Source organism: Primulina tabacum, chromosome 12 (genome assembly GCF_025594145.1).
Source record: "Primulina tabacum isolate GXHZ01 chromosome 12, ASM2559414v2, whole genome shotgun sequence".
NCBI lineage: Eukaryota > Viridiplantae > Streptophyta > Magnoliopsida > Lamiales > Gesneriaceae > Primulina > Primulina tabacum.
Window position 1 is genome coordinate 38,813,168 of NC_134561.1, and position 26,034 is coordinate 38,839,201.

Here is a 26,034-nt window from a genome sequence, read left to right on the forward strand (position 1 = left end):
AAACGTCGCATGAACTAATTTGATATTGAAGACATTATCATTCGTTACTCTTAGATTTAGCTCGACTATGAGAATCGTAGTTATTATATGATTACTATGAGTTTACACATGATTCTCAATAATATGGTACATGGGTCTTACATTTCTCTTCCCACTTAAAAGATTTCGTTCACGAAATCTCACATGTACTTATCACAAGCACTTGCAAGTTAAAAACTATAATCGGAAGACATAAAATGAAATAAAATACAATCAAACAGACTTTAGCATTAAACAAAATCAATGAATCTAAAATTTGTTATCGAGTCTAGTCCACAATCTTATCAATGAAATAGATTTGTCGTACAAAACTATCTTCCCAGTTTAAGAGACAGAACTAATCGTTTAGTGCAGAACATCAAAAGGTTAATTTCAACATTAGCAAGCTACAATTTACATGCTAAATTAAGGTTGTGGTGATACCCCGGATGGGGGTATATATCTGGGGTATCAAAGAGATACTCGGGTCATCTTTAGTCTGGGTTCTGGATAGTCAAGAAGCCGGGAAGGTTGAGCAAAGCCCACCAATGTGTAGATCAGCCCGGGTAGTAAGAGCTCAAGAGTATGGGGCACCTTGTCTTGATCATCATTTAGGAGGTCTTTCAGCGCACGTGGGGGTGATGTGACTAGGCTGGAGTAGGTATGAGTTGTCAGACTTGATAGTATCAGTGAATAGAAACATTGACGACCATCTCGTCATGAGTAGCAGCTTGACACTGAAAACAAAGTTATGATTGACTTCTCTCCTATCAATACCAGGTTTGCTTGATATTAATTCATTCAGAAATTTTCAATAAACACGCATACTCTCTATACGTTATCCTAATATAATCACTTGACTGACTTGCGTATCAGAATGGTTATGCTGGGGAATATTATGGCGCCCTATTAATGATCTATGTTATCTTAAGTGTGCAGATATACCAAAGCCCGGACATCCTTCATCCAAGATCTGATATATCAGGGCAGAAAGCAGCCCGACCCGGTGTAATTTCCCATCTCTCTCGAACCCAATTCACCTGGTCGTCATCATTGGCGTCGTCTGTGGGAAACATAGATCTGAGACGAATATATGGTTTCCACTCGAAATTCAGCTCGGATGGACAATTCCAGAAAGGAGTCCTCGGAATCAGAGGCTCCCCATACCCCAGCAAACTTTCATGATGCATCCCGAACAATTGACTCAATGTATAGCAGCGGCTATCCAGAAGGCCATGATAGAAAAGTTACCTCCCAGTAGCAGCCGCCCCACTATAAGTCGGCAAACATCAAGGAGTATGATGGAAATCCGGACCCTGAAGAGCATTTGGCCCGTTGTGAGAATATGACCACGTTACATTGTTATGTTGATGAGAACAAGTGCAAGACTTTCTTAACCACGTTGGTGGATTCAGCCCAACGATGGTTTGACAATTTAGATTCCGGAGTATACAAAATTTTGAGGACTTAAAAGCGTCTTTTTAAATCACTTCAGCAATAGCAAAAGTTACAAGAAAGACTGTTTTTAGTATGTTCGAGATCAAGCAGGACATGGATGAATCATTGAGGGCATACATCTGCAAATTTAATAAAGCCGCATTGGAGGTACCTTCATGCGCCCCCGAGACCAAAACTACGGCGTTCACACGGGGAAGTCTCTGGTGAAAAAATTTCCAAAAGAGCAGAGAAATATATCAACATGAAAGAGGCTCAGAAACAGAAGAGGGAGGCTGTCAAAAAAGAAAGAAGTGACCGATCGGGAAGACGGAAGAGCGGGAAATCCTTTGGGGCGTTTTTCAGATTATACTCCTCTAAGAAGGCCAAAGGACCAACCAGTGCACCTTTGTGAAGAGAAGGCAACCAGCTCTCACTGACCTCCCCAGGGCCCGAGGCCAGCTTTAAAGTTATGTACATTCCATAGAGAATGTTTCCACGACACCAGCGAGTGCAAAAAATTGAGAAAAAATCATCCCCAGTCAGACCCCGTCGCACCAGGCCTACCCTCAGCTGAAAGAGCCTGGGAAGAGAAGGTCCGGGGAAAATCTCCTACAGTGTAGATATCTTCGTGTGGTCCCCTGCAGAGTTAGTTTGAGCACAAACTGAACACCTTCCCAAGTTCCCGACCAGTGGTGCAAAAGAAAAGACACTTCGGACCAATGAAAGACAAGATAATAGCAGAGCAAGTAGAGAAGCTTCTGAAAGCTGGCCAAGTCTAAGAAGTCCAATTTCCAACTTGGCTATCAAATGTGGTTCGAGTCCAAAAAGCCACAGGAAAGTAGAGAATGTGCGTGGATTTCATGGATCATTCTACTTCCTGTCTCATCCTATCATTGTCCTTACCAATAGCTTACTAGGGAAAATCATGACTAATTTGGACATCTCGGAGAGGCTGGTAAAATGGACAATAGAGCTTGGGGAGTATGACATCGCTTACCAGCCAAGGACCTCCATAAAAGCTTAAACTTTGTCAGATTTCTTGATCGGGATGGCACAGTCTGGGCACGAAGAAGTTTGAAGAGTGTTTGTAATAGCAGAGCAAGTAGAGGAGCTTCTGAAAGCTGGCCAAGTCTAAGAAGTCAAATTTCCAACTTGGCTATCAAATGTGGTTCTAGTCCAAAAAGGCATTGGAGAAAAGATAAAATTTGCAGTGACATTGGACTTCTAGGCTTCAAATAATGAGGTCGGGAAGCTGGAGCTACCCGAATCATCCTATATTCAGACTTCTCATCTTGTTATTCAGCCATTCAAAGGATTTTATGAGTTCCGAGAGGGGAGGTTAAAGGATTATTTAAAAGCCATTCAAGAACTATCGGAAAGTGAGTGCAGAACAGATTCCAAGGGAAGAAAATGTTGAGGCTGATGCACTCACCAAGATGGCATCCTCTTTGGCAGGAGAAGGTGGCAAGGATGTTATTCATCACACCAAGCTGGTATCAACCATAGATACCGATTCAGTGACTTCTCAGGAAAATTCATGGAGAATGTCCTTACTCGAGTCCATAAAAGCTCAAACTTTGTCAGATTTCCAGATTGGGATGGCAGAGTCTGGGCAGGAAGAAGTTTGAAGAGTGTTTGTAATAGCAGAGCAAGTAGAGGAGCTTCTGAAAGCTGGCCAAATCTAAGAAGTCCAATTTCCAACTTGGCTATCAAATGTGGTTCTAGTCCAAAAAGCCATAGAAAAGTGGAGAATGTGCGTGGATTTCATGGATCACCCTACTTCATGTCTCATCCTATCATTGTCCTTACCAATAGCTCACTAGGGAAAATCATGACCAATTTGGACATCTTGGAGAGGCTGGTAAAATGGACAATAGAGCTTGGGGAGTATGACTTCGTTTACCAGCCAAGGACCTCCATAAAAGCTCAAACTTTGTCAGATTTCCTAATTGGAATGGCGCAGTCTTGGTAGGAAGAAGTTTGAAGAGTGTTTGTTGATGGTGCAGCTAGTAAGGAAGGTAGTGGGGTGGGAGTCGTTCTTGTTTCTCCCACGGGAGAAAAGATAAAATTTGCAGTGACATTGGACTTCCAGGCTTCAAATAATGAGGTCGAGAAGCTGGAGCTACCCGAATCATTCAGACTACTCATCTAGTTATTAAGCCATTCAAAGGCTCTTATGAGTTCCGAGAGGGGAGGTTAAAGCAGTATTTAAAAGGCATTCAAGAACTATTGGAAAGTGAGTGCAGAACAGATTCAAAGGGAAGAAAATGTTGAGGCTGATGCAATCACCAAGATGGCACCCTCTTTGGCAGGAGAAGGTTGCAAGGATCTTATTCATCACACCAAGCTGGTATCCGCCATAGATATCGATCCAGTGACTTCTCAGGAAAATTCATGGAGAATGTCCCTACTCGAGTTCATTTCAACAAACCGGTTGCCGGGATATCCTCAACAAGCTCAAAAAATCATGAGGCCATGTTCCCGTTTCAGTGTCATCAATGGAGAATTGTACCGACAATCATTCTAGGGCTCAATGCTCATGTTTGGCCGAGGAAGAAACTAAATGTGTTATAAAGGAAATTCACGACGTGTGATTTGGAGACCATCTCGGGACCATAGCACTCGCTCGAAAAGCCTCGCTGGATTGTGACGGCCTACTATGAATACAGATGCTCGAGAGGTAGTCCGGTCTTGTGAAGGATGTCAACGCCGTGGTAATTTTTGCCACTACCCGGCCTCGTCTTTGAAGCCTGTTCGAGTATCTTGCCTTTTTTTATCAACGGAGCCTATATATTGTGGAACCCTTCCCTGTAGCCCGAGCCCAGAAGAAATTTATGTTAGTAGTTGTTGACTACTTTTCCAAGTGGATGGAGGTCGAGCCCCTGGCCAAAATCACTAAAGATAAGGTATTAATTTTTTTTATGGAAAAACATAGTTTACAAATTCGGGCTACAAAAGAAGTTAATATCCAATAACGGCTGACAGTTCTAAGGTAAAAAAAATTACGGTCTGGTGTAAAGAAATGAAAATTATTCAGTCCTTCACTTCATTAGCTTATCCCCAAGCTATCGGGAAAACTTCACTAACCGGTTAATTGTTCATGTTTTAAATGCCAGATTGCAGGGTATTGGAAAAGATTGGGAAGAAGAAGTACCCAGTGTTCTATGGGCTTATTGAACCACTCCCAGAACTGCTACTAGAGAAACTCCTTATGGTATGATTTATGGATTTGACTAGTGATAAGTTTCTAGGCTTCATAGTAACCGACAGGGGAATCGAAGTCAACATGGAGAACGTGGAGGCTATTTTGGAGATGGTTTCTCCTAAAACTATCAAGGATATACAAAGCTAACGGGCAAAATTCCAGCTTTGTCCCGGTTCATATCAAGATCAGCATATCAGAGTTATCATTTCTTTCAGATATTGAGGAAAGCCCGAAGATTCGGATGGGATGATAAAACTGAGCAATCCTTTCAAGACTTGAAGAATCATCTAGCTGGGTTGTAATCTTGGTTAAACCCGGGCTGGGAGAAAAGTTGTTGATCTATTTGTGTGCCACTGAATTTGCCGTCAGATCGGTACTTATTCAAGAAGAAGGAACTGGTCAGAAGCCCGTGTATTATGTGAGCCGTGCTCTTAAAGGTTCCGAGTTGAGTTGTATTGAGCTGGAGAATATAGCCTTGGCATAGATCATAACCACGAGAAAATTGAGACCCTACTTCTTGTCTCATCCTATCATTGTCCTTACCAATAGCTCACTAGAAAAAATCATGACTAATCCGGACATCTCGGGGAGGGTGGTAAAATGGATAATATAACTCGAGGAGTATGACATCATTTACCATCCAAGAACCGCCATAAAAGCTCAAACTTTGTCAGATTTGCTAATCGAGATGGCACAGTATGGGCAGGAAGAAGTTTGGAGAGTTTTTGTTGATGGTGCGGCCAGAAAGGAAGGTAGTGGCGTGGGAGTCGTTATAGTTTCTCCCACGGGAGAAAAGATAAAAATTGCAGTGAGATTGAACTTTCGGGCTTCAAATAATGAGGCTGAGTATAAATCAGTGGTAATCGACATGAAGATTGCCCGGGAAGCTGGAGCTACCCGAATCATCCTATATTCAGACTCTCAACTAGTTATTCAACAAGTCAAATGCTCTTATGAGGCCCGAGAGTGGAGGTTAAAGGAGTATTTAAAAGTCATTCAAGAACTATCGGAAAGTTTTACTGAATGGAGTGCAGAATAGTTTTCGAGGGAAGAAAATGTTGAGGCCGATGCACTCGCCAAGATGGCATCCTCTTTGGCAGGAGAGGGTGGCAAGGATATTATTCATCACACCAAGCTGGTATCAACCATAGATACCGGTCCAGTGATTCTCAAGAAAATTCATGGAGAATGCCGCTACTCGAGTTCATTTCAACAAACTGGTTGTCGGGAGATCCTCAACAAGGTCAGAAAATCAAGAAGGCAGTGTTCATTTCAGTCTCAAGAAAATTCTTTCCAGGGCCCAATGCTCAAGTGTTTGGCCGAGGAAGAAACTAAATATGTGTTAAGGAAAATTCATGATGTGTGCTGTGGAGACAATCTCACGACCATATCACTCACTCGAAAAGCACTGCTCGCTGGATTTTGGTGGCCTGCTATGAATATAGATGCCCGAGAGGTGGTCTGGTCTTGTGAAGAATGTCAACATCGTGGTAGTTTTTGCCACAGTACGGCCTCGTCTTTGAAGACTGTTCGAGCATCTTGCTCGCTTGATCAACAGAGCCTAGATATTGTGGGACCCTTCCTAGTATAATTGCAGCTTTGTCCCGGTTCATATCAAGATCAGCACTTTGAAGTTATCATTTCTTTCATATATTGAGGAAAGCCCAAAGACTCGGATGAGATGATAAAACTGACCAAGCCTTTCAAGCCTTGAAGAATCATCTAGCTGGGTTGCCATCTTGGATAAACCCGGGCTAGGAGAAAAGTTGTTGATCTATTTGTCTGCCACGGAATTTGCCGTTAGATCAGTCCTTATTCAAGAAGAAGGATGTAAAGCCATGTAATTAATTATCTGGTAATTTGGCATAAATAGAATAATTATTGAGTTGTAAATTAAAATAATTATTTTATGCCAAATAATTCTAGAATTTGTGTTAAAAATATGTAATTTAGAATATCGGAGAATTTAACGATACAAAATACATATAGAGTTTAACTAACACACGAGAGCAAAATAAATACAAACCGGAGAGAAATGAACTGGAGTTACTTTTTTAGTAACCATTTAATATTAAAATATATATATACACACGCTTACATTACATACACCCCGTTTATAGTAAAGAAGAAAGAAGGAAACCCCAATTCCCGTCACTTGTGTAGCGGCTGCGGTAAATAAAGTCGACATATCTCCTTCGTCCCAAGTCGAAACTCAAAAATTCTTGAAGGGTTGTCTTTCTAACATCCTTAGCTTTGATTCAAGCCATAAATCACGAATTTTGAGCAAGGATTTGGGTAGATCGAAGCTGCTGTTCCGGTGCTCTGTTTTCTGCACGAATTCTACCGGATTTTGTGAGTTTGCTGCGATTTTTACAGCTTGAATTTGTAGAAATGCCCTAAAAAACCCTTGTAGTGCATTGAGTTATCTGTCTATAGCCACGGGAAAAATGGGATTTAGATTAGAAGAAACGGATTTGATATGATTTTTCTGCCAAAATGTGTCAAAAACGAATTCTGCATTTGAGCTGTGTAGAAATGTTTCTGTAATTCGAGAATATTACCTTTGCGCAGTTGGAATTTGGAATTTTGGTTCAAATGAAAGTTGTAGGTCTATAAGTTATTCGAAATGGTACCAGAATCGTTAAATTCCAGTAAGAATTGATCAAGTTATGCTTGTTTTACTGAATTGTTCAGTATGAGATATTCTGTCTGAGAAATTGTTGAGTGGAAGGATGTTCTTGATAATTATGAGATTAATCTAATGAGATTCGGAAGATGGTTTCTTCTAGACAAACTTAGATAATTGAGTTTTCTTTCATTTTCAATTGGCGGATATTGATTTGAGTTAATATTAAGCGAGATATGAATTTTATGCTCTTTAGTGCCAAATCGGACATTGGAATAGAATGTAGTTTTCATGATCGGCTTATTGTTGTTTTGTTTAGGCCGAGGATCTTGAAGTAAAGTCGATCTTTGGATTTGTCAAGTTGGTATAGGTATGTTACAGCTCAGTAACATACGGCGGTAAAACATAAATTATGTTTTAATTGTCATTCTGTGTTGTACTGATCCTACCTATGACTTGTTGACTGTTGTAAGTTGTTAAATGCCTTTTTTGTGATATATGTTTATTATTGTGACATATTATTGGCATTTAGCATATGGCATATTGTTATGACATTCATGTTGAGCTCTATCGTTCTTGTTAGACCGTTGTTGATATCCATTGTTATCTAACACTGTTGTTTATCTCGGGATTATGGTGTGGCTGATAGGCCTATACACATGAGACCATAGATGTGATTTAACAATCTTGTGGTTAGTGCAGCCTTTTGAGGTGAGCGCTGGGATTGTGTCATCTAGTTCGTTCTGTTGTGCCATCCTGTTGTATCGTATCAGCTGTATGGAGGTCGAGTCAGTGGTATTATTCAGCACAGCCTGGCATACCTCGCATACTTGGTAGGGCGGTTTAGATGCATGACAATGTAGTTCCCCTGTGTATTGTTGCTCGAGCATTATTCCAGTTGTTATCGTATCGTTAATTTGCTCTTGTTATCCCGATTATCGTTGAGCCGTTCATGCGTTGCATATTACATTTTGTTATATGATTATGCATGATTTATGTTTATTGTTGCTATTGTTGAATTGTTTCATACCAGAATCCTAACCTCAGTTATTTTCTGGGGGGCTGCTGTGGTTGCTATTGGGCACCATGGTAGATCTTCCGAGTCGTTTTGCAGCATTAGGCCGAGGTTCCGCCAGTGGAGCTCGGGATTGAGGTTGGATTGCTTGGATCTGTTCATTGAAGTCTCCCAGTTAGTCTATATGTATGTCTTGAAGTTTGTTACAGTCATTTATTGTAGTTTATTTGCCGGGGAGATGCCCCGTGTATCTGTAGTGATATTTAGTTGTTTTTGTGATGTTCTGAGTCAACTCTGTGGTACTTATGATCTGGTGAGTACTTGGTAAGTTTTAATTTCGGCTTAGTCCTGGCCAGTGCGGCTATAGCTTTTTTGACTTTGGTTTTTGTTTTAATGACTCTGGTTGGAGTATATCTTGATATAACTTGCTGCTTGAGTTTTTCGGGATGTCCTACTTACGCGGAGGTCACGACGAAATTTTTCTAGGCCCTGAGGTCCATTTTAAAGTATTTTAAATCCTTTTTCCGCTGCTGATTTAAATCAAATAATTATTGTTGATAATTAATTGTCATTAAAGTAATGGGCCTCACAAAAGAACTTATCAGAAGCTTGTGTATTATGTGAGCCATTCTCTTAGAGGTCCCGAGTTGAGGTATACTGAGCTGGAGAAGATAGCATTGACATTGATCATAACCCCAAGAAAATTGAGACCCTACTTCATACCACATCCTATCATTGTCCTTAACAATAGATCACTAGGGAAAATCATGACTAATCTGAACATCTCGAGGAGGTTGGTAAAAAGGACAATAGAGCTCGGAGAGTATGACATCACTTATCAGCCAAGGACCGCCATAAAAGCTCAAACTTTGTCAGATTTCCTAATTGAGATGGCACAGTCTGGGAAGGAAGAATATACAGAAGTCCTCGAAGGAAAAAAAAATAAAGCAAATCATTGATACAAGGCATTGAATATGCAACTTGCTCACAATCAATACAATGCACACAAGTTATTATATTTCTTATATAAACAAAATTGGAGCTTCTCAAGGTAGTGTACTTTATCAAATATTTAGATAAACCAAGGTGAGCTCTGATACCACGGTGTATTTAGATAAACCGTTCAAGCGGTATCAGAGTATCACTTTTGCTATTCCACGGGAGATCTAAATATTTTAGTGCATCGATCCAAGCGGTTGCATCTCTTATATAGAAAAGAATTTAAATAATTAATGTTTTATTTTTATTTAAGTGTTTATGAGAGTTGTGTAGAATTGAGGGTTTTCTGTTTTACCAAAAAACTGTAAAATGTGGTAATTATGGAATTTAATCTTTGAAAACGTTCAGCAACTCAAGCGTCATATGTTTGTCGATGTCTTATTATCGATTTAGTAGATACAAGTGAAAAAAATCGGAGCCCTTTTAATAAAATTTTTTAAAAATTTATGTGTATTATTCGAAACATATGATTTATTGTGTCTAAAAACAATTTCTTGTTCTTCATATTGTATTTGTATCATCACAACCAAATTTGGTACCAAAGTAATGAAATGGCTGCCTAGCCTTTATTGCAAGTCACTACTTTATTTATCTAGTTGTTGAACTAATTAATGTTTAATTGGTAAATAATATTTAATATGTTGGTCTTTACATGCAAAAGTATTTACTAAATATTTTTCTCAAACCTTTGATGTACTTGGCATCTTCAAACTTCGGATAAATACAGAATTGTGAAAATAACCAATATTTTAAAAATTAATATATCAATTTACCAAATCGATCCTGCTTGGATCGATACACTAAAATATTTAGATCTCCCGTGGAACACAACCGAATGCACTTGGGGCATGCTTCAATTATTACAAATCGATTATGATTTTCGATATCGGCCTTTCGACCTCAAGTATTTGACCACACCATTCATATTCATTGTTATTTTTTTCCATCTCTCAGATATTCACTGATATATTTAACTCTCAAGGCATAAATTACATCAACATCTTATTAAATATTAGTTTCGATCACAAATACATAACTCATAATTTATTAATCAACAAGTCCGATTATCATCTATCAAAGGATTTTCAACTTGGATAACCATGCCATAAATTTCACCTAAACATATCAATCAATCAATAATCGCTGCAATAACTCATTATAAGCAGTAATGATAAAAACTGTTCTTTCCTTGAAAATGTAATATGTAATAAGGTATCAACTGATCGATTAAAATAAAGAAGAAATCTTTTGATAAATCTATCATATTCATCTTTAAAACTATCAGTTATGAGATATATAATGGAAACTTAATATTCAAACTTGTTGATGTCTATTCAGTTTAGGTTTTATGTTTCTCATGTTTAGTTTTGAAAATTTAACAAAAGATAGTTATCATACATATCTTATATGAACATATATCTAATTCTAGGTTCCTCCGGCACATGCATGAGACGTACACCTTACTAGTTAAGAAAAATATATTGCAACGTGCAGAAGTACAATAATATGATATATCTACAGCCAAGAAAGAATCTGTATCAGCCAAAAATATTCATAACAAACATAGAAAAACAGAGTAATCACATGTATATGTATTTTAAATTTTGAAACTGACAAACTATCTGTCTATATACCAACATTTCTTGACACAAGAAAGCCATTCACTTAGAATGTCAAAAGGAATTAAACGGGGGTGCTGATCTACGATGAAATGATGATTTCATGTGCGAGTTCTTCAAAGCTTCGGCATATTTTATCAGTTTTTTTGTTGCGTCTTGAGCATCCTGATTCTCTAGAGAAAAGCCGTTGATATCTTCTGTTATCGAGTTGATTTGTCTATATATACTCAAGGAGCTATCCTCACTGGTTCTTCGAGAAGAGTCGTGGCTTTCCCCGGTAACAATACTATTTTCACCTCGTGAATAGGATCTTTGTAGCTCTAGTGAAAGGCGAGAAGACTCCTCCCATGGAGTCCGCAACATCTTTGAGAATCCATCGGAAATGACCGAATGAGAGTCACTAGAGTATCTATCTAAAACATAATCTACAGGTATAGATGCCTGACTATGATGATCACTGTCTTTTCCTCGCACTAGCTTCATCAACTTGGCAAAAAATTTCATTTTGCTCAAAGGGGGTGTCGTTTTTGCTGACAGAGAATCATTGTGCTCCCCAGAATCTGTAAGTGAAGCATGGAAAGTTGACCACTGCTCAGGATCAAACTCTGACAAATCAGAACATTCATTACTTGCATATTCAAGAATGAGCTGTTTGGCTTTCTCTTCAGATTTCGGGCTCAACGTTTTGCTGAGATCCCTTGCAACTGTTTTACCAGGGAAAGGCTGGTAATTTCTCAATTCATAGCGCAAGCAAGCATTTATCCATCTGAGATAGACAAGCTCTTCGATGTCTGTGCATCGATCAGCTCTCACATGCTCGATTTCGTCTGACAAACTTTTATTTTGTTTTTGTAGACGCTGGTTCTCTTCTTTAAGCTCTTGTACCTGATACAACAAAGATCCCACAATTCTTGCACAAAATACTCATAATCCATTTTTTATGAAAAGAATAATATATGTAGATTTACCTCTTCATTGTCTAATGCAGATGTGGCAAGCATTTGCAAGTACTCCAATTTTCGAGCCAATTCAGAATTTGCCAGCTTCAAATCCCGATTGGACATCTTCACCACCTCTAACTCCTCCGATTCATTCTCTTTCTGCCGATGCATTTCCATATCATTACCATTTTCGATGGCCCTTTTTTCCTCATCCTGAAGTTTCATCACTCTTTCTCGAAGGGATAAAATTTGCTCCCTATTCTGTTCGGCTTCAAATCTAAGTTTCTTCCTTAGAATCTGTATCTTAGCTTTTGCAGCTTCAAGCTCAGTTACCACTTTAGCATAATCAGCCACCTGCGCTTCTAATCTTCTGTTATCTGATAGCAAAGACTCGATCTTCAGATTATTAAGTTTAGCCTCCATGTTGCTTACTCTTAGCTGGTTTTGGAGCTCCACGACAACAGTTTCTTGCTCTTTAAGACCGTAATACTCGAGCAACTGAATCTCCAAGTATCTCTCTCTTTCCTCAAGAATTTCAACCTGGTTCCGTAGGCTATTAATCTCACTATTGTGTTCATCAGGTTCAGAACATTTGAATTCCTGAGGCGATTCTACATCAAGAACTTGAGTTCCAAGATTTTTCTCTGGAGGAATCGAACAGGCTGTGACATCCAAATCACATTCTGTAACAAGTTTGGTAAACTCTGGCAAGAGAAAGCCATATCTATCTCCACTGTATTCAACGTTCGGAGATAGATTGGTCAAAAAATTAATCTCCGCGAGAGATGACTCCTGAAAGATACAAATAAATCAATTTGGTCAAATATATGAAAACATTTTACTCCGTGAATGAAAATTCATGTGTGTTCCATCAGCTCGGCTCTGCACGTTTATGCAAAAATTTAAAAGTTCATCACTAACAGGGAAAGCTATCGCTGTAGTTGTCTTTCAAAAGTACACTGATTTTATTGAAAAGTTTTTGGTAAGCATTAACAAAACCCACCGATCAAACCAATTTCTTTTCCTCAATGGAAAAAAATCTATACTACCAATCAAAGTTACTTGAAGATGAATACCCTTTTCAAAGCACAATCATCAGCACCGAACCCCTCACTTTCTCTAATTGAATCAGACACGATGACCTTATCTGCAAATCAAATTAATATGCCCCATGAAGAAATAATAAAATCAGGAAACGAAACAAAAACAGAAATTTGAAGAAAATCTAACCTGGAGAAGGCAGTGGAGGTTTTAATTTAGAAGGCTTGATTCCTCTGCTTCTAAAAAAGGTATAAAGAATGCCACCAAGCGAAATAGCAAAACCCACTCCAAATTTCACAAGTACGGGTCTCAGAGCAAAGTCCCTTTTCTCCCCCGCCGCCATTTTCAGCGAAAAAAATCAATCTTTTCTCTTCATCATCGCCACCCCACAACTGCAAAAAGAAAAAATACCTGAGAAAACCCATTTGAGTAAGCAAGAAATCCGATTCTTGAACAGATATAGGACTTACAATCGTTCTTCATACGTTGAATTTGCAGCAATAATCCATAAGCGAGAGAAGAAGAATATATTTGAGTTTGAAATTGATAATAGCTGTAGCTTCACATTCAAATCAGCTGGTTGCGTATGAGCCATCTTCATATTTGCTTTAACATGGGTTGACCGACTATTTGCTTTTGAATACATATTTTTGCCACTTGTCATTGTTGTCATATTAAAGCTTCATTTCCACGATTATAACATGTGCAATTTGACTACACAATTTTAAATTTATTTTCTCATCATTTTCTACTTCTTCAAATATTTGTTTGAGGTGTTTGAGCTTCCTAATCATTTCAATTTTTCAAAAATATCATCAATCTTCGTAATTATTTTATGTGACATTGTTATAGCTATCGAACATGTTCTTAAAGACATATAGCCCAAAGACATGCAACTACACAAGATTTACAGCTTATATATCATGTTTCAGATGATTTTTTATGTGACCCATCATGCTTTACTATAATATATTAAACAGTTTACCTCTTTGATTGGAGTGTAGCCGGGTTGTATCCACCAATTTTATAGACTGTTCATCACAGTCCAACTACACCGTCGCAACAATACCTAGCACAATACTATTTCATTCCCTACCTCAGAGCGTATAGCAAAGTGGTTCAACTTGAAAATAATACATGAGAAGGGCAGTAAGACTTGATCTTTTTATTCAAACATATAATTTATTAATATATAGTAACCTCATGTAGACGATTATTTATAGAATGAGGAACTTACTTAGCTAGCTATAGTAACCAGAATTTGAACACACATATAATAAAGAAAACTATTGCAAATTTTTATTTAGAGAAAAAATGAAAATGTTGAATGACGTCTTTATTTTCCTTATGCCTTGGTATTTATAGAAGTCTTGTAGATTTGAAATCTGAACATCAAATCTTGAGGATTATTCTACTAGTTGTGGCTGATGGCATCTTGTGAGTGGTGGTCCCTTCAACCACTTGTTAGTGGCTTTTCTTTATGAGCGGTTGAGTAGTCCATATTCCACTAGTTAATAGAATCATATTTTAGTGGTGGTCCATCATCCTCCGCTAATGGAGCGGTTGGATCACATGCTTGCTCTATATGTATAGGGGAATATTCTGCTTTTGTATGGTCCTCGAGGAAATTTTTTTAAGTGATCTTGTAACGTATCATACTTTTAAACTATTTTAAAATTTGCGAAAAAATAAAAATTTTCTTAAATACAAAATAAACTTTCAAATTTCGATCATCAATAACATGTTCATCCAAAATATTTGCAATGAAAACAACAACAATCAAGTTTGCCAAAAGTAATAATCGTTTAAACATCATAAACCACTTCATGAAAATGAAAGTATTAAAATTGTCATGCATCAAATCTTAAAACATTGGCGATCCTCGGGTTTAGCCTCCTGCGCAGTCCAAGCCGGCTCATTGGTCCCAACCTCTCGTCTCCTCAAAGTCATCCTCACCTGCATCGATCAAGTCTAGTGAGTCTAAAGACTCAACATGTATAAACTGGAGATAGCAAGTACTACATAATAAAGTCACATGCATCTTTAAAGTAGGACTTACATACTTGAAACTTGAACATGCATACATAAGCTTGAACATATATACATAATATAGACGTGCCATCAACGTAAAACTTTTCTTAAACATGCTTGCATCATACATACTTGAACATGCATAAACTTCATCATTTTGCGTAGAGATATGTTTCAAAGCAAATGACCCATACATAAATGTGTCTAATCAGACTTAACCACAGTACTGGGTTGACAGGAAAAATCCACTGCCATATACATGAGATCCTCGGTCATGCTTTATCAGGTGGATTGGTCCCTAGTCATGCTTTACCGTTTTTCAATCCTGATCTAAACCCGGTCATGCTTTACCGAGGTGGAGAGGTCCTCGGCCACGTTCACCGACTTCCAAACCGTTCATAATTTGGTCACAAGACATTTAACATACCTCAAAAACTTAAAAGTATTTTCTTTTGCACGTCGAACAAACTTACTTGGCGTTGAGGGATTTGTTGGATCTCGCTTGGGGCCACTGCTACACATACTAACATGAGTTCAAACACTTATCTGTCATATCTTAGACGTATTAGTCATGCTCACACCCAAAATGCCAAATTTCCTTATGACGTTCTAAATATCTCCGGACTTGATCTCGTTTAATTATCGTACTAAATCATTACATCAAACCCCAAAACAATCCTTAAAAAAAAATTTAATTTTTTTTAAAAGGGTACACGGACCCCGTGTAAAGGTCCGGGTAGGGGTCCGGGTAGATTCTGGAATTTCGTATTTTGAAGGAAAAAAGGCACGGACCCCGTGTAAGGGTCCGGCTTCGGGGCCGTGTACCTACTGGAATCGTGAACCAACGAAATTCCTTACACTTGTGACTTAATCCTACTCACTCGATCATACGGACCGTGAACCAACACCTCAAGACCCATCCTAGGATGCTATGGCACTAATTCAAACTCAAACAAACGTCCCAAAACAACTACGCATCACAAACAACGTAACACAACCCATGAACACAATAATTTATCACCAAAGCTTTTCCTACGACTTGTAATGCACCCAAGGACTATCGACATGAAACGAAGTATCAAAACTCATCCCAACATCATACTCAACATACTTAAACGCAGCAGCGATCACCCGTCGATCCCCAACGAAGCCTGCAACAATAAAACTTCAAGAACGCACTTTTAGCAGTTTGAGTAGTCCCACGAAAACCATCATAACTCGCTCATTTCTTATCCAAATATTTCGAATTTACTGTCAAATCGAAGATATCAAAAAGTACTACGTTTTATATGTTGAAAGTTTTTCCAGAAAATTGACTGAAAAGTCACAGTATTTAAAATGACAGCAAATTTCAAGTTTCCAGATCTAAAATCGTTTCAAAATCGATCCAACCAATTTTTGCTCAAACTTTGTACAACATATATGAATTTTTACACATAATAAACATAAAAAAATATTATGATGAGATCGATGCATAAACGAAAGAATATACATGCATTGATCTTTAAAAATGCTTGAAACGATGATACCGAAGCGGAGAGGATGCGAGGACCGATCCGGGACGACTTGTGGCACTTTTCTTTCTACAAAACTAGCGTGAAACTACTGAAAATGAAGGGGAAGGGGTGATATGGAGGCTGCTGAAAGAGAGGGCTCAAGAACCCTAGGTTTTCCCACAAAGAAAGAAACGTGAGTGTGTGTGTGAAACGTGTGTGCTGAAATGTGTGCGTACGTGAGTGTGGGTGTGGTGTAGGGAAATAAATTGCTTAATTAATCAATTAGGGGCTATAGAATTGTTTAGGTAAATAATTAGAAATAAAATAATACTAATCTAACTACTTAACCCCAATAAAAGATTAAATAAACAAATTTACAAGGTTTAAAATCCCCACCACTCAACTTAGTAATTTGGTGGAAAAGCTTAAAAATCTCAAAATCACCTAACAAATTAAATTAGAGTTTAAAATGCTAAAAACTCCATAAACAAATTAAAATACTAATTTTCTTTACTTGAAATAAAATACCCCACTTTCATAAATTGCTTAAATCGTCACCGGTCTCTTTTCCCGATCCCGCATCGAATATTCGCCTGAAACACAAAACCAAGAAAAAAATTTAACGTGCATCAAATAAACATGTAATAATTTAAAATAATGCAAAAATCATAAATCATGCCTGGTTAAAAATCATTTTAAAGATTAAATAAATAATTTAACCAATAATTAAATTACATATCCATGCAATCAACATGCTTTTAATCAAAACAATTTAATAAAATACAAAGGAAATTTAATAACTTACATGCATGTGGTTTACGTGAACTTTCAAGTTTTCGGGTCGTTACAGATCTCTTACCACTTGATCATGTCTCTGCAATATGCTTTCGGTCTGTTCTTGGTCGAAACCCTTTATCAATTCTGGCTTTTTTTGGTTCGGGCATTCTGGACATATGTTTTCTGACTATCTTCTCACATGAGTCATGTTGCAGAATTTCTGATTAGTTTCTTTGCTACCCAGCTTACTATTCCATAGAAGATTTCTTTTCTTTTCAAATAGGTCTACTGCAAAACTTGTTGTTTTTCCTGTCATACTGTTTAACAGAAAATATTCATTTACAGAACTCTGATAGAACTAAAATGGAAACTCGACTTTGTCCATCTTGGTTAGACAGACTCATAGACCTCATGCTCTTCTGATAGAGATGTCATTTTCAGTGAATGAAGCAAAAAGGGATGTTTCTTCTAATGGATGATCTTTGATGAATTTCTGATATCTGTATCTAACCTCCTTAGCTTGATAAAATGAAAGGCTTCATGAGCCATTCTGTGCTGGTTCTAGTGTTGTACTGAAGAAATATAGCTTCAAAATATCTCATTTGGACAAATAATCACTGTTTGTCCATGTCTCATGTACTACTTTTTGAATCCACTAAGGTAATCTTGAAATTTCTCGGAAGCTGGGTGATGTAGTATAAACTGAGGCAAGAGCGCCAAATTTATATCATGTTTTGACCTTCTTTTATGAATTTGGTTTCATCCATACCTTAAGATATTTTCCTACTACATCAACCCGGATTGTGGCAGGGTTAGTGTCTATTCTTGTTTTCAATTTCTTACAGTTCTGTTGATATACCTAAAATGGAGAAAATACAAATTAATTAGTACCAAACTTAGATTTACCTTTTGTCTATATGAGGTCTAAGGTTAATCCTCGAGGTGAAGAGTTGACTTGAAGATTCGAGATAAGGATCTGAAGTTTCAATTTTTGTTTTGGCCGACTCATCTAGAGATGATCCCGACTTAACACTTATGTTAGAGAACTTGATTCCCCTGCTACATGTATACTCATGTACTTGAAAACTCTTTATTAGGAAACTAGTGGCTTCTTAATGCCTTGTATGATAGGTATTTGCATTACAGATCATAACCGAGTATAGACATGTACACATCATGTAATTTGATCAAAAACAATTCTCTTATTGTCTTGTTGTAACCTACCCGCAACATCTAGATTTATAACAAGTTTTTTAAACTTGTTTTGAGTATTTTAAGGTGTTCCCTCAAATGCTTCTGCATTTTTATGATGACAATAATATCACCGTTGTTCATATCTTGTTAAAAAATCTGCAAAAATATTTTTATGAGATTTCATAAAATAAAAAATATAATTTTGACATAAAGCATGTCATATTGATAATATAGCTTTCTCATTTTTTAGATTCAATTACATTCTTTAAGAAAGCATTTACCCGTGTATTATCAACATTCAAGGTAAATTTCTTTGCAAGTACAAATAATGACAATTTTTCAAAAGCTCTTTTTACTACATAAAATTCATTTTTGTTGATATATCATTTTATAGCTTCTACATCAGAGAATAGACCTCTACAATACATGTATGGTTGTTCTCCATTTGGTGTGAGCTTCGTAAGAACTGCTGCCCACAAATAATCACGTGCATCTGTATATAATACCAAATCATCACAATCTTGAGGAATAGCCATTTTTACAAGATTTTTACACATATCCTTTAGTTGGTTAAGCCTTTTTAGTGTTCTTCTGTCCATATAAATTTTTCATATTTTTTCAATAATGGACTAAATATTTTTCTATGTTTTGCTATGTTCTTAATAAACATCCCAGCAAAATTAACAACCCCTAAGAAACTTTGTAGTTTCTTTTCTTTCGGTTTATTTGGCAAAATTATGTACTTTTTTCACTATGTGTTCTTGCAGAATTATTCCAACTCATTGATTTCTACTTTGAGGAATTCAATCTTTCTTTTAGCAATTACTACTTTCTTTTTAGATAAAATCGGTCCTTCTTTCTTACAAACTTTAGAGAAAATCTCTAAGTGTTTAATATGTTCTTCCATATTTTTATATGTTATTAAAACATCAACAATATAGACAAACATGAATTTGAAATAATCCTTAAATAGATTATCTATGTTTCTTTGAAATATATGTGTTGAATTAACCAATCTCATTAGTACGACTCTTCCCAAATATAATGTCCTTTTGGTCTGGAGAAAGCTTTGAATTTCTTGTTTTCTTCCTGCATCCGAACCTGAAAGAAATCATACTTACAATCAAATTTAGAGAATATTTTACCGTTACATATACAACTGATTAAATTTTCTATATTATGTATAAATTATCCATCAACTTCATAATCTTATTAATTTCTTGGTAATTAAAACTAATTTGGTTATATTTCTTTTTATCTCACCATGATTTCTTACAAAAAAAAAAGCCTGGATTGCTATGCGGTGAAATTCCCGCTTTGATTAAACCAAGGTCCATTTGTTCCTTGATAATAATATGCATATATTTTTTTATCAATTATAAATACCCCCCTCTTAAATAGAATTTCGTTCTCGAAATTTTTCTTGTCTTGATAATTGAAAAACTTGGCTCCTTATTCACTTCAAACTTAACCCTCTAAATTAAAATTTTCCCTTCATTTCGGTCCTCACAAACTCGAAAAATGTATTTCTATCCCAAAAATTTTCAATGTCGTCTATAAAATCTAGTTCAAGTAGAGCATGCAACATATTCTCCTCTAAGTTCTTCATTAACCCAATCAACTTCCATAACCAATTTTAAAATTTTATGCAACAATGGCATTGTAAGAATGTTAAACAACTAGGTTACCGGTAATTAGTATTGTGTCGGCTCTGCTTCAGCCTCCTCAGCTTGCATCACATGGACCCTTCCAGTCGTGGGTTGCTTGAGCTTTGGGCAATCCCCAGCCTTGTGTCCCAAATCTCCACACTTGAAGCACTTGTAGGTGCCCCACATGCACTTGCCATAATGTGGACGATTGCACTCCTTGCACAGTGGTTTCTCAGCAGTCTTCGGGATGTTCTCTCTCGGTGGTTGTCCTTGAGGTTTTGGTGGTTCCGGTTGCTTAGGTGGTCCCGTATAAGGCTTCTTATTTTGCTGAATAGCTTGCTGAGAACGATTCCTCTTTCGCTGCATCTCCCAATCAATATCTTTGAGTGACTGCTCGGCTCTAAAAGCTTTGGAAACGGTAGTAGTATAATCAGTAGGATCGACGAGCATCATGTCACGACAGATATTCGGCCTCAAACCATCTAGCAAGTGTTGTAACTTTTCCACAGCATCATTAGCATTCAAGGGCACAAAATGGCAGCCCCTATCAAACTTCTGCACAAACTCAGCAACAGACCAATCCCCCTGGCGGAGACTCACAAACTTTCTCTTAAGCCTAGAATGGACATCAGAAGTGAAATATTTGTCATGTCAGTGTCACTAAATTCACCCCTCGCTCCGCTCCCTCCCACCATAAGAAAGCGTCGCCCTTCAGTAGATAGATGATACAACGAACTCGATCAGCGTCCGCCATATCCATATAACGAAAGATCACCTCTAAAGATCTAATACATCCCTTGGCCACGAATGGATCAGTAGTGCCATGAAAATCCTCGGGGCTTATCCTCCTAAAACGCTCATACGCAGCCTCCGGTAGGACCCTTGCACCATTTTCTACGTGTTGCTCTAGTAAACGAGCCATACCGGCTAGTACACAGGCCCTAGCATCCTGATTAGGTGGAGGCTGTGGAATCTCCTCCTCATGTCTATCCTCATCATTCCTACGCAAAATCCTTCTAGCAGGCATCTCTGTACACGCCTTCCAAACCGCGTAACCAACATGCATTTAACGTTTTACATGCAACATGCAACTAACATTTATATCATGTATCATAAAAGAATTTTATCATCTAAAATATAAGGCGATAAAAACTCACATACTTGAGGCGTGACTTCTTGAGCTTTTCGGAGTGACAGTACACAATCCTTTGGGGATCCTTGGCTCTGATACCAACTGAAACGTCCACTAAAAATTTTTTTTATATAAATCATAAACTCGCAAATTACTAATTAAAATACCTTAACATTTCTATTGGAACATTTCATGTTCGCAATCTTGATTTTGATGTTAACAAAACTTGTTTATTTGTTTCTAATGAGTTTACCTAAGTGCGTAGAAATTGAAACTGATTAGGCTTCGAACTGATCAGTTACCAAGCTTAAAATAAAGCTATCGAGACGCAAACTGAAAGTGCCAACTGATTGATCGAGCATAACATATAAGGCTCCTTTGACATCCACTTGGCGGACGAGCTTGGAAGAGAAAATCATTGCTATGCCAATGGAAGAGTCAAGACGTGAAAATACCAAATATGAATATCAAGGTACATTTGAAAATTCAATTTCTCGTACTTGTGATATTATATATTATTGGTGTTTCGAAGTTTGGCACGGTACTATCCAATGTCCATGTAAAGAGGTGACAGTAGTAGAGTCGTCTGTCTGAATCTGAATTTGAGGTTGTGGTTAATAGAGTTGACGATGATGATGGTATTCCACTAGTTGGTGAGTTAAATGTTGTTATACAATATACAGTGGGGACTAAGTCATCAGGTGGGGAAGAAGTGTGTGATTTGTCTGCTAAGAAAAAAGAGAGTAGGCAAGGTGAAACTATGGTTTATGAATGTGTTGAGGAAAATTGTACATCTTTAATACAATTGAATCCAAAAGAAGAAGCTCTCAAGATTCAATTGGCGATTCAAAAAGTGAGTGAAAAGGAATTTAAAATGGCCGAAATAAAAAGAGAACAAAAGAGTGAGATAGCCATCAAAGGAAAAAAATGAGATGAGAGAAAAAGAAAAAAAAGAGGCTAAAGAAAAGAAAAATAATAATTTGAAGGCCCAGAAGAGTGAGATAGATAGTTGTTTGTTTTTGCATAAACCTCTTCATGTAGCTTTGTACAAAGTGGTTTATTCTCATTTTGATTATATAACAGGTTCAATCCCGAGCATTGTTACTTCTTCTTTGCAGGATTATGGTGATGACATGATGAGGAGGGGAGCAAGTGTTGATGGTGTGAGAATGCAATGGGATGATCCATATGAATTCGACAGCAATTGCGATGAGATAAGGTTAGTTGCCAACGCAATATCTGAGAGGTATGATGTGCTTCTTTACCTTAAGTCATTGTTTTTTTGTTTTCAAGGGTTTGGAGAACATGTTGAACATGTGATATTTAGGGGTATGACTGTGATTTAACCTTTTTTGCCTAAGTGTCACAGAATTGAGAATGGTGACATATTGTATGAATCAAATTCAAATGTTATTGATTTTGAGTGTTCAAATATTGTCAAATTGATGAGACTTTGTCATGACAATGACTTGTATGCACCAGAATCAAACCTTTGAGAGATGTTAAATGATTGCATGGCTAGTACATTTAGTGTGTTCTATTTGCATAGCCTATATTTGCGTGATAGTGTATTTGGAAAGAGCATGAATGAATATAAGAATTCTATGTTTATGATGAATATATTTTTAAGGAGAATAAATTGTTCATGTTATGTTCATTTTATGAATTACTCGCTAGTGAGGCGTATTGTTGTGATTTCATCATTGATAAAATGCATGATTATATGTGTTGGTTGCATATGAAGAGGTATGTTAAGTGGTGTAGTGAAGGATTTGCATTGGATATAGGGAAAGAGCATCTAAGCTTGATTCTTATGTGTTGCATCCATTATATCTTATTCCTAGTGAACCATGGTCGTACATTTGCATTGATTTTGTTATGTTGCTAACTAAGTCTAAGAAGAGGAGGAACTTAGTTTTTATCATGCTTAACGAGATATTATCATTATCATTTTGTAAAACTTGTTATTTGATGACTGGTGGTGTAATTGATGATTACATGGATAGGGCAACCAAGGAGTTGAGATTCAAAACAGTGATCGAGCACGCGGGAGACAGCGCCTACAATCTAGTGTTGAAAGATAAGCATGTTGATAGTTTAATTAATTTTATTACCAACTTGCTTCATTTTTGCGTATATAGCCAAGATTTGAGGACAAATCTTTTTGAAGAAGAAGAGTATAATATGAATCTGGCCAGGCATGCCATGCTAAATCTTGGGAGGAGATCCAGACAGTACAAGCAAGATTCGAAGTTTGAAAGAATTTGACATGCGTAGCAATGAAGTTGAAAGATATTTCAATGTTATTCAAGTGCTAAATTATGAAGAGAAAGCCAAATCAAGACCCCGGACCAGAAGCTCCCGCGCTAGGGCGGCTAAATATTACCACTCCAGCGCGCCATGTACTGCTCAAAACAGTGAATTCCAGAAGCCTTGGCGCCAAGCGCTCAAATTCTACTTCCCCAGCGTGCCGCATGCGTGAATAAGTTTTATTACTCAGTTTAGAGTCCAACTTAGTTAGGTAACTGAATTTTAATATCTTTTAGATTTTGTAAACAATATATGGACGAATTTTTTTCATTGTAATTAATTAGAGATTGAGTTTTATAATATTTTGTGAGTTTTCTCTAAAATTTCAAAGCTTGGCTTTGTATACACCTTTGTGTGTTTCTCAAATCAAACTTATAAAAATTTAACAATTTGTGACGTTTGTCTATTGTTCTTCACTCGGATTGTCAAAGACGAGTTCTTTGAAGGTTCGTTTGAGATCGATTGTTATCCTTCGTCAATATTTGTTGCTAAGTTCTTAGTAATTTAGAGGTGAAATATTACAACAATTACTTGTTTCAAAAAGATCAGGACAACATAACATTTTCTTTGTTTCATCGAATCGAGGGCGTGACTCTGTTTTCGAGTGTGTTTGCTTCTCGTGGTCGAAGAATTGCATCACTTCCCAATGGGCCTCTAATTTTCCCACATCTCCAACGGGGTTGGTCTTTTTCAAGACAAGATCACCGACATGAAATTCTCCAAGTCGGACTCGCTGGATATAAGCTCGTATGACTCGTCCACGATAAGCATCCATCCGAATAGCTGCTCTTTCTTTTTTTTTTTTTCCTTCTATCAAGTCTGATTCTTGAGCTCGGGCTGCATTATTTTCTTGTATCCACGATAAGCTTCCATCCGGATAAGCTGCAAATTTTATCTTTTCTCCCATGGAAGAAACTAGAACGACTTCCATCCCACTACCTTCCTTGCTGGCCGCACCATCAACAAACACTCTCCAATGGATTAGAGGCATAAACAAAGTAAAGGGCATTAGGTTCAAACGTTTTCTTTTGCATCATCAGTGCCGTTCTTTTGAGCCTACCCTGATTCATTTACACCTAGTGAGCCAAGTTCGAGCATGAGCCTATTCGTTGGAAAATAACCACGTTACAAGCCATGATAAATCTCTTTTGTTGGTTATCCCTTTATTTGAACCTTGAATTGGAGAATCATACGAACTTTTCGCAGTTAGCATCGCTTTGAGCCAAGAAAGTGCAAATTGTTAAGATAGAGCGATTCATGCTCGAAGTCGTTGTCTCAAAAACTTCTTATGCAAAAAAAAAAAGAAATGATAAAAAATATATATGAATAAAAAAAACGAGTGAGAAAGAAAATAAGAGGAACGGAAAAAATGTGTTCTTGGATGTTATAATGAAATTGAAGATATTATTGTTAGTTGGATGGAGTTGTCTCTGTGGAAAATGAGTATGTGTTCTTCGGTTCCATAAACCATTGTACTTCTTTCCTACCTGACCTCTAGCCATAGTACAACTCATTCATTTTGGGAAGGATTTGATATATTTGCAAGCTTATGGTAAAAAATTTCAATGTTTTCACATAAGAGCTCCTTGATATATACCTAGACACTTACGAGTGAAATAAACGAATCCTGTGAGGAGTGTTTGGACCCTATGCATTTTTATTTCTACACATTCGGATGGAAGCAATTGTTCATAATGTTGGTATTGTAGATGCTTAACAATAAAATTGCTTTGTTGCATCAAAAAAATATTTTAAGGACAAGTAAATGAAGCAGAAAGAGGATAATGAGTTGAGATAATGAATTGAGCTCTTTTATGCTTGAGGACAAGCATGGTTTAGGTGTGAGAGATTTGATAGGCTCGTAATAGTTTGCAATTTTGTTGTCGTATCTCCCATTGTTATCACTTCCAACATGCTATTGACACATTTTTGTGTGATTTTATTGTAGGATGAAGTTTTGTACTCTTGCGATAAATATGAGCTAAAAATGTGATTTTATATCACAATTAAAGTTGGCGATATGATCTTTGTGGAAGATGTGGAGCAGAAAAATTTAGAAATGATTTTTGGACAAGGCGTGATCACGCGATCACGCCTTGTTACTACTCCTCGGCTGCCTAGTGAGAATTGATGAATTTTCATATCAAGGAATAAATATAAAATAGAGTTTTTTTCCATAAAAAACTCCATATTGTTTGTGGATATTTTTTAATATCCTTTGGATTTTAGTGATTAGGTTTTATTTTAGATTATTGGGATTTTATACTCTTGGACCCAATTTTCCCTTTTGCCTACACAAAACTCAAGTGAGGGAGGCAGCAAGATAAGGTTTTTGCAACAAACACAATCTTCAAATCACCAGCTCACGTGGAAGGGGGAGGAACAGGCGGAAACAATAAAAAAAAAAAGAATTCCTCCCACCAAAAATCTCACGTACAGTACAAGGTGGAAGGCAAGAGAGGCTGTGCGTATCATCTCCTAAGAAATTAGTTTGCACTCTATTGTTTATTCTTATTTAATTTTCATGGAGATTGTAAACATGCT

At 37.1% G+C, this 26,034-nt stretch overlaps 3 protein-coding genes across 4 annotated transcripts in view; 2 read left to right on the forward strand and 1 right to left on the reverse strand.

Moving 5' to 3' along the window:
* LOC142520144 (uncharacterized) overlaps window positions 1-8,806 on the forward strand; it is a 35,970-nt gene extending 27,164 nt beyond the window's left edge. The window contains exon 36 of the mRNA XM_075623144.1: window positions 7,606-8,806. The gene's annotated coding sequence lies outside the window, so the exon portion shown is untranslated. The remainder of the gene's footprint in view (window positions 1-7,605) is intronic.
* LOC142520442 (uncharacterized) lies at window positions 5,349-5,699 on the forward strand. Its single transcript, XM_075623417.1, has one exon. It carries the CDS (start codon window positions 5,349-5,351, stop codon window positions 5,697-5,699), a length of 351 nt encoding a protein of 116 aa, XP_075479532.1.
* Window positions 8,807-10,795: 1,989 nt separating the features above from the next.
* On the reverse strand, window positions 10,796-13,503 carry LOC142520870 (uncharacterized). Of its 2 annotated transcripts, none has more exons than XM_075624023.1 (5): window positions 13,372-13,503; window positions 13,091-13,293; window positions 12,937-13,007; window positions 11,888-12,652; window positions 10,796-11,804 (listed from the first exon to the last, which is right to left on the reverse strand). In XM_075624023.1, the coding sequence occupies exons 2-5, from the start codon at window positions 13,242-13,244 to the stop codon at window positions 10,974-10,976; spliced, it is 1,821 nt and encodes a 606-aa protein (XP_075480138.1). In that variant the 5' UTR covers window positions 13,245-13,293; window positions 13,372-13,503; the 3' UTR covers window positions 10,796-10,973. The 2 variants fall into 2 exon arrangements, with proteins under 2 accessions (XP_075480138.1, XP_075480139.1); XM_075624024.1 differs by having other exon boundaries at window positions 13,387-13,498.
* Between the last annotated feature and the right edge of the window lie 12,531 nt (window positions 13,504-26,034).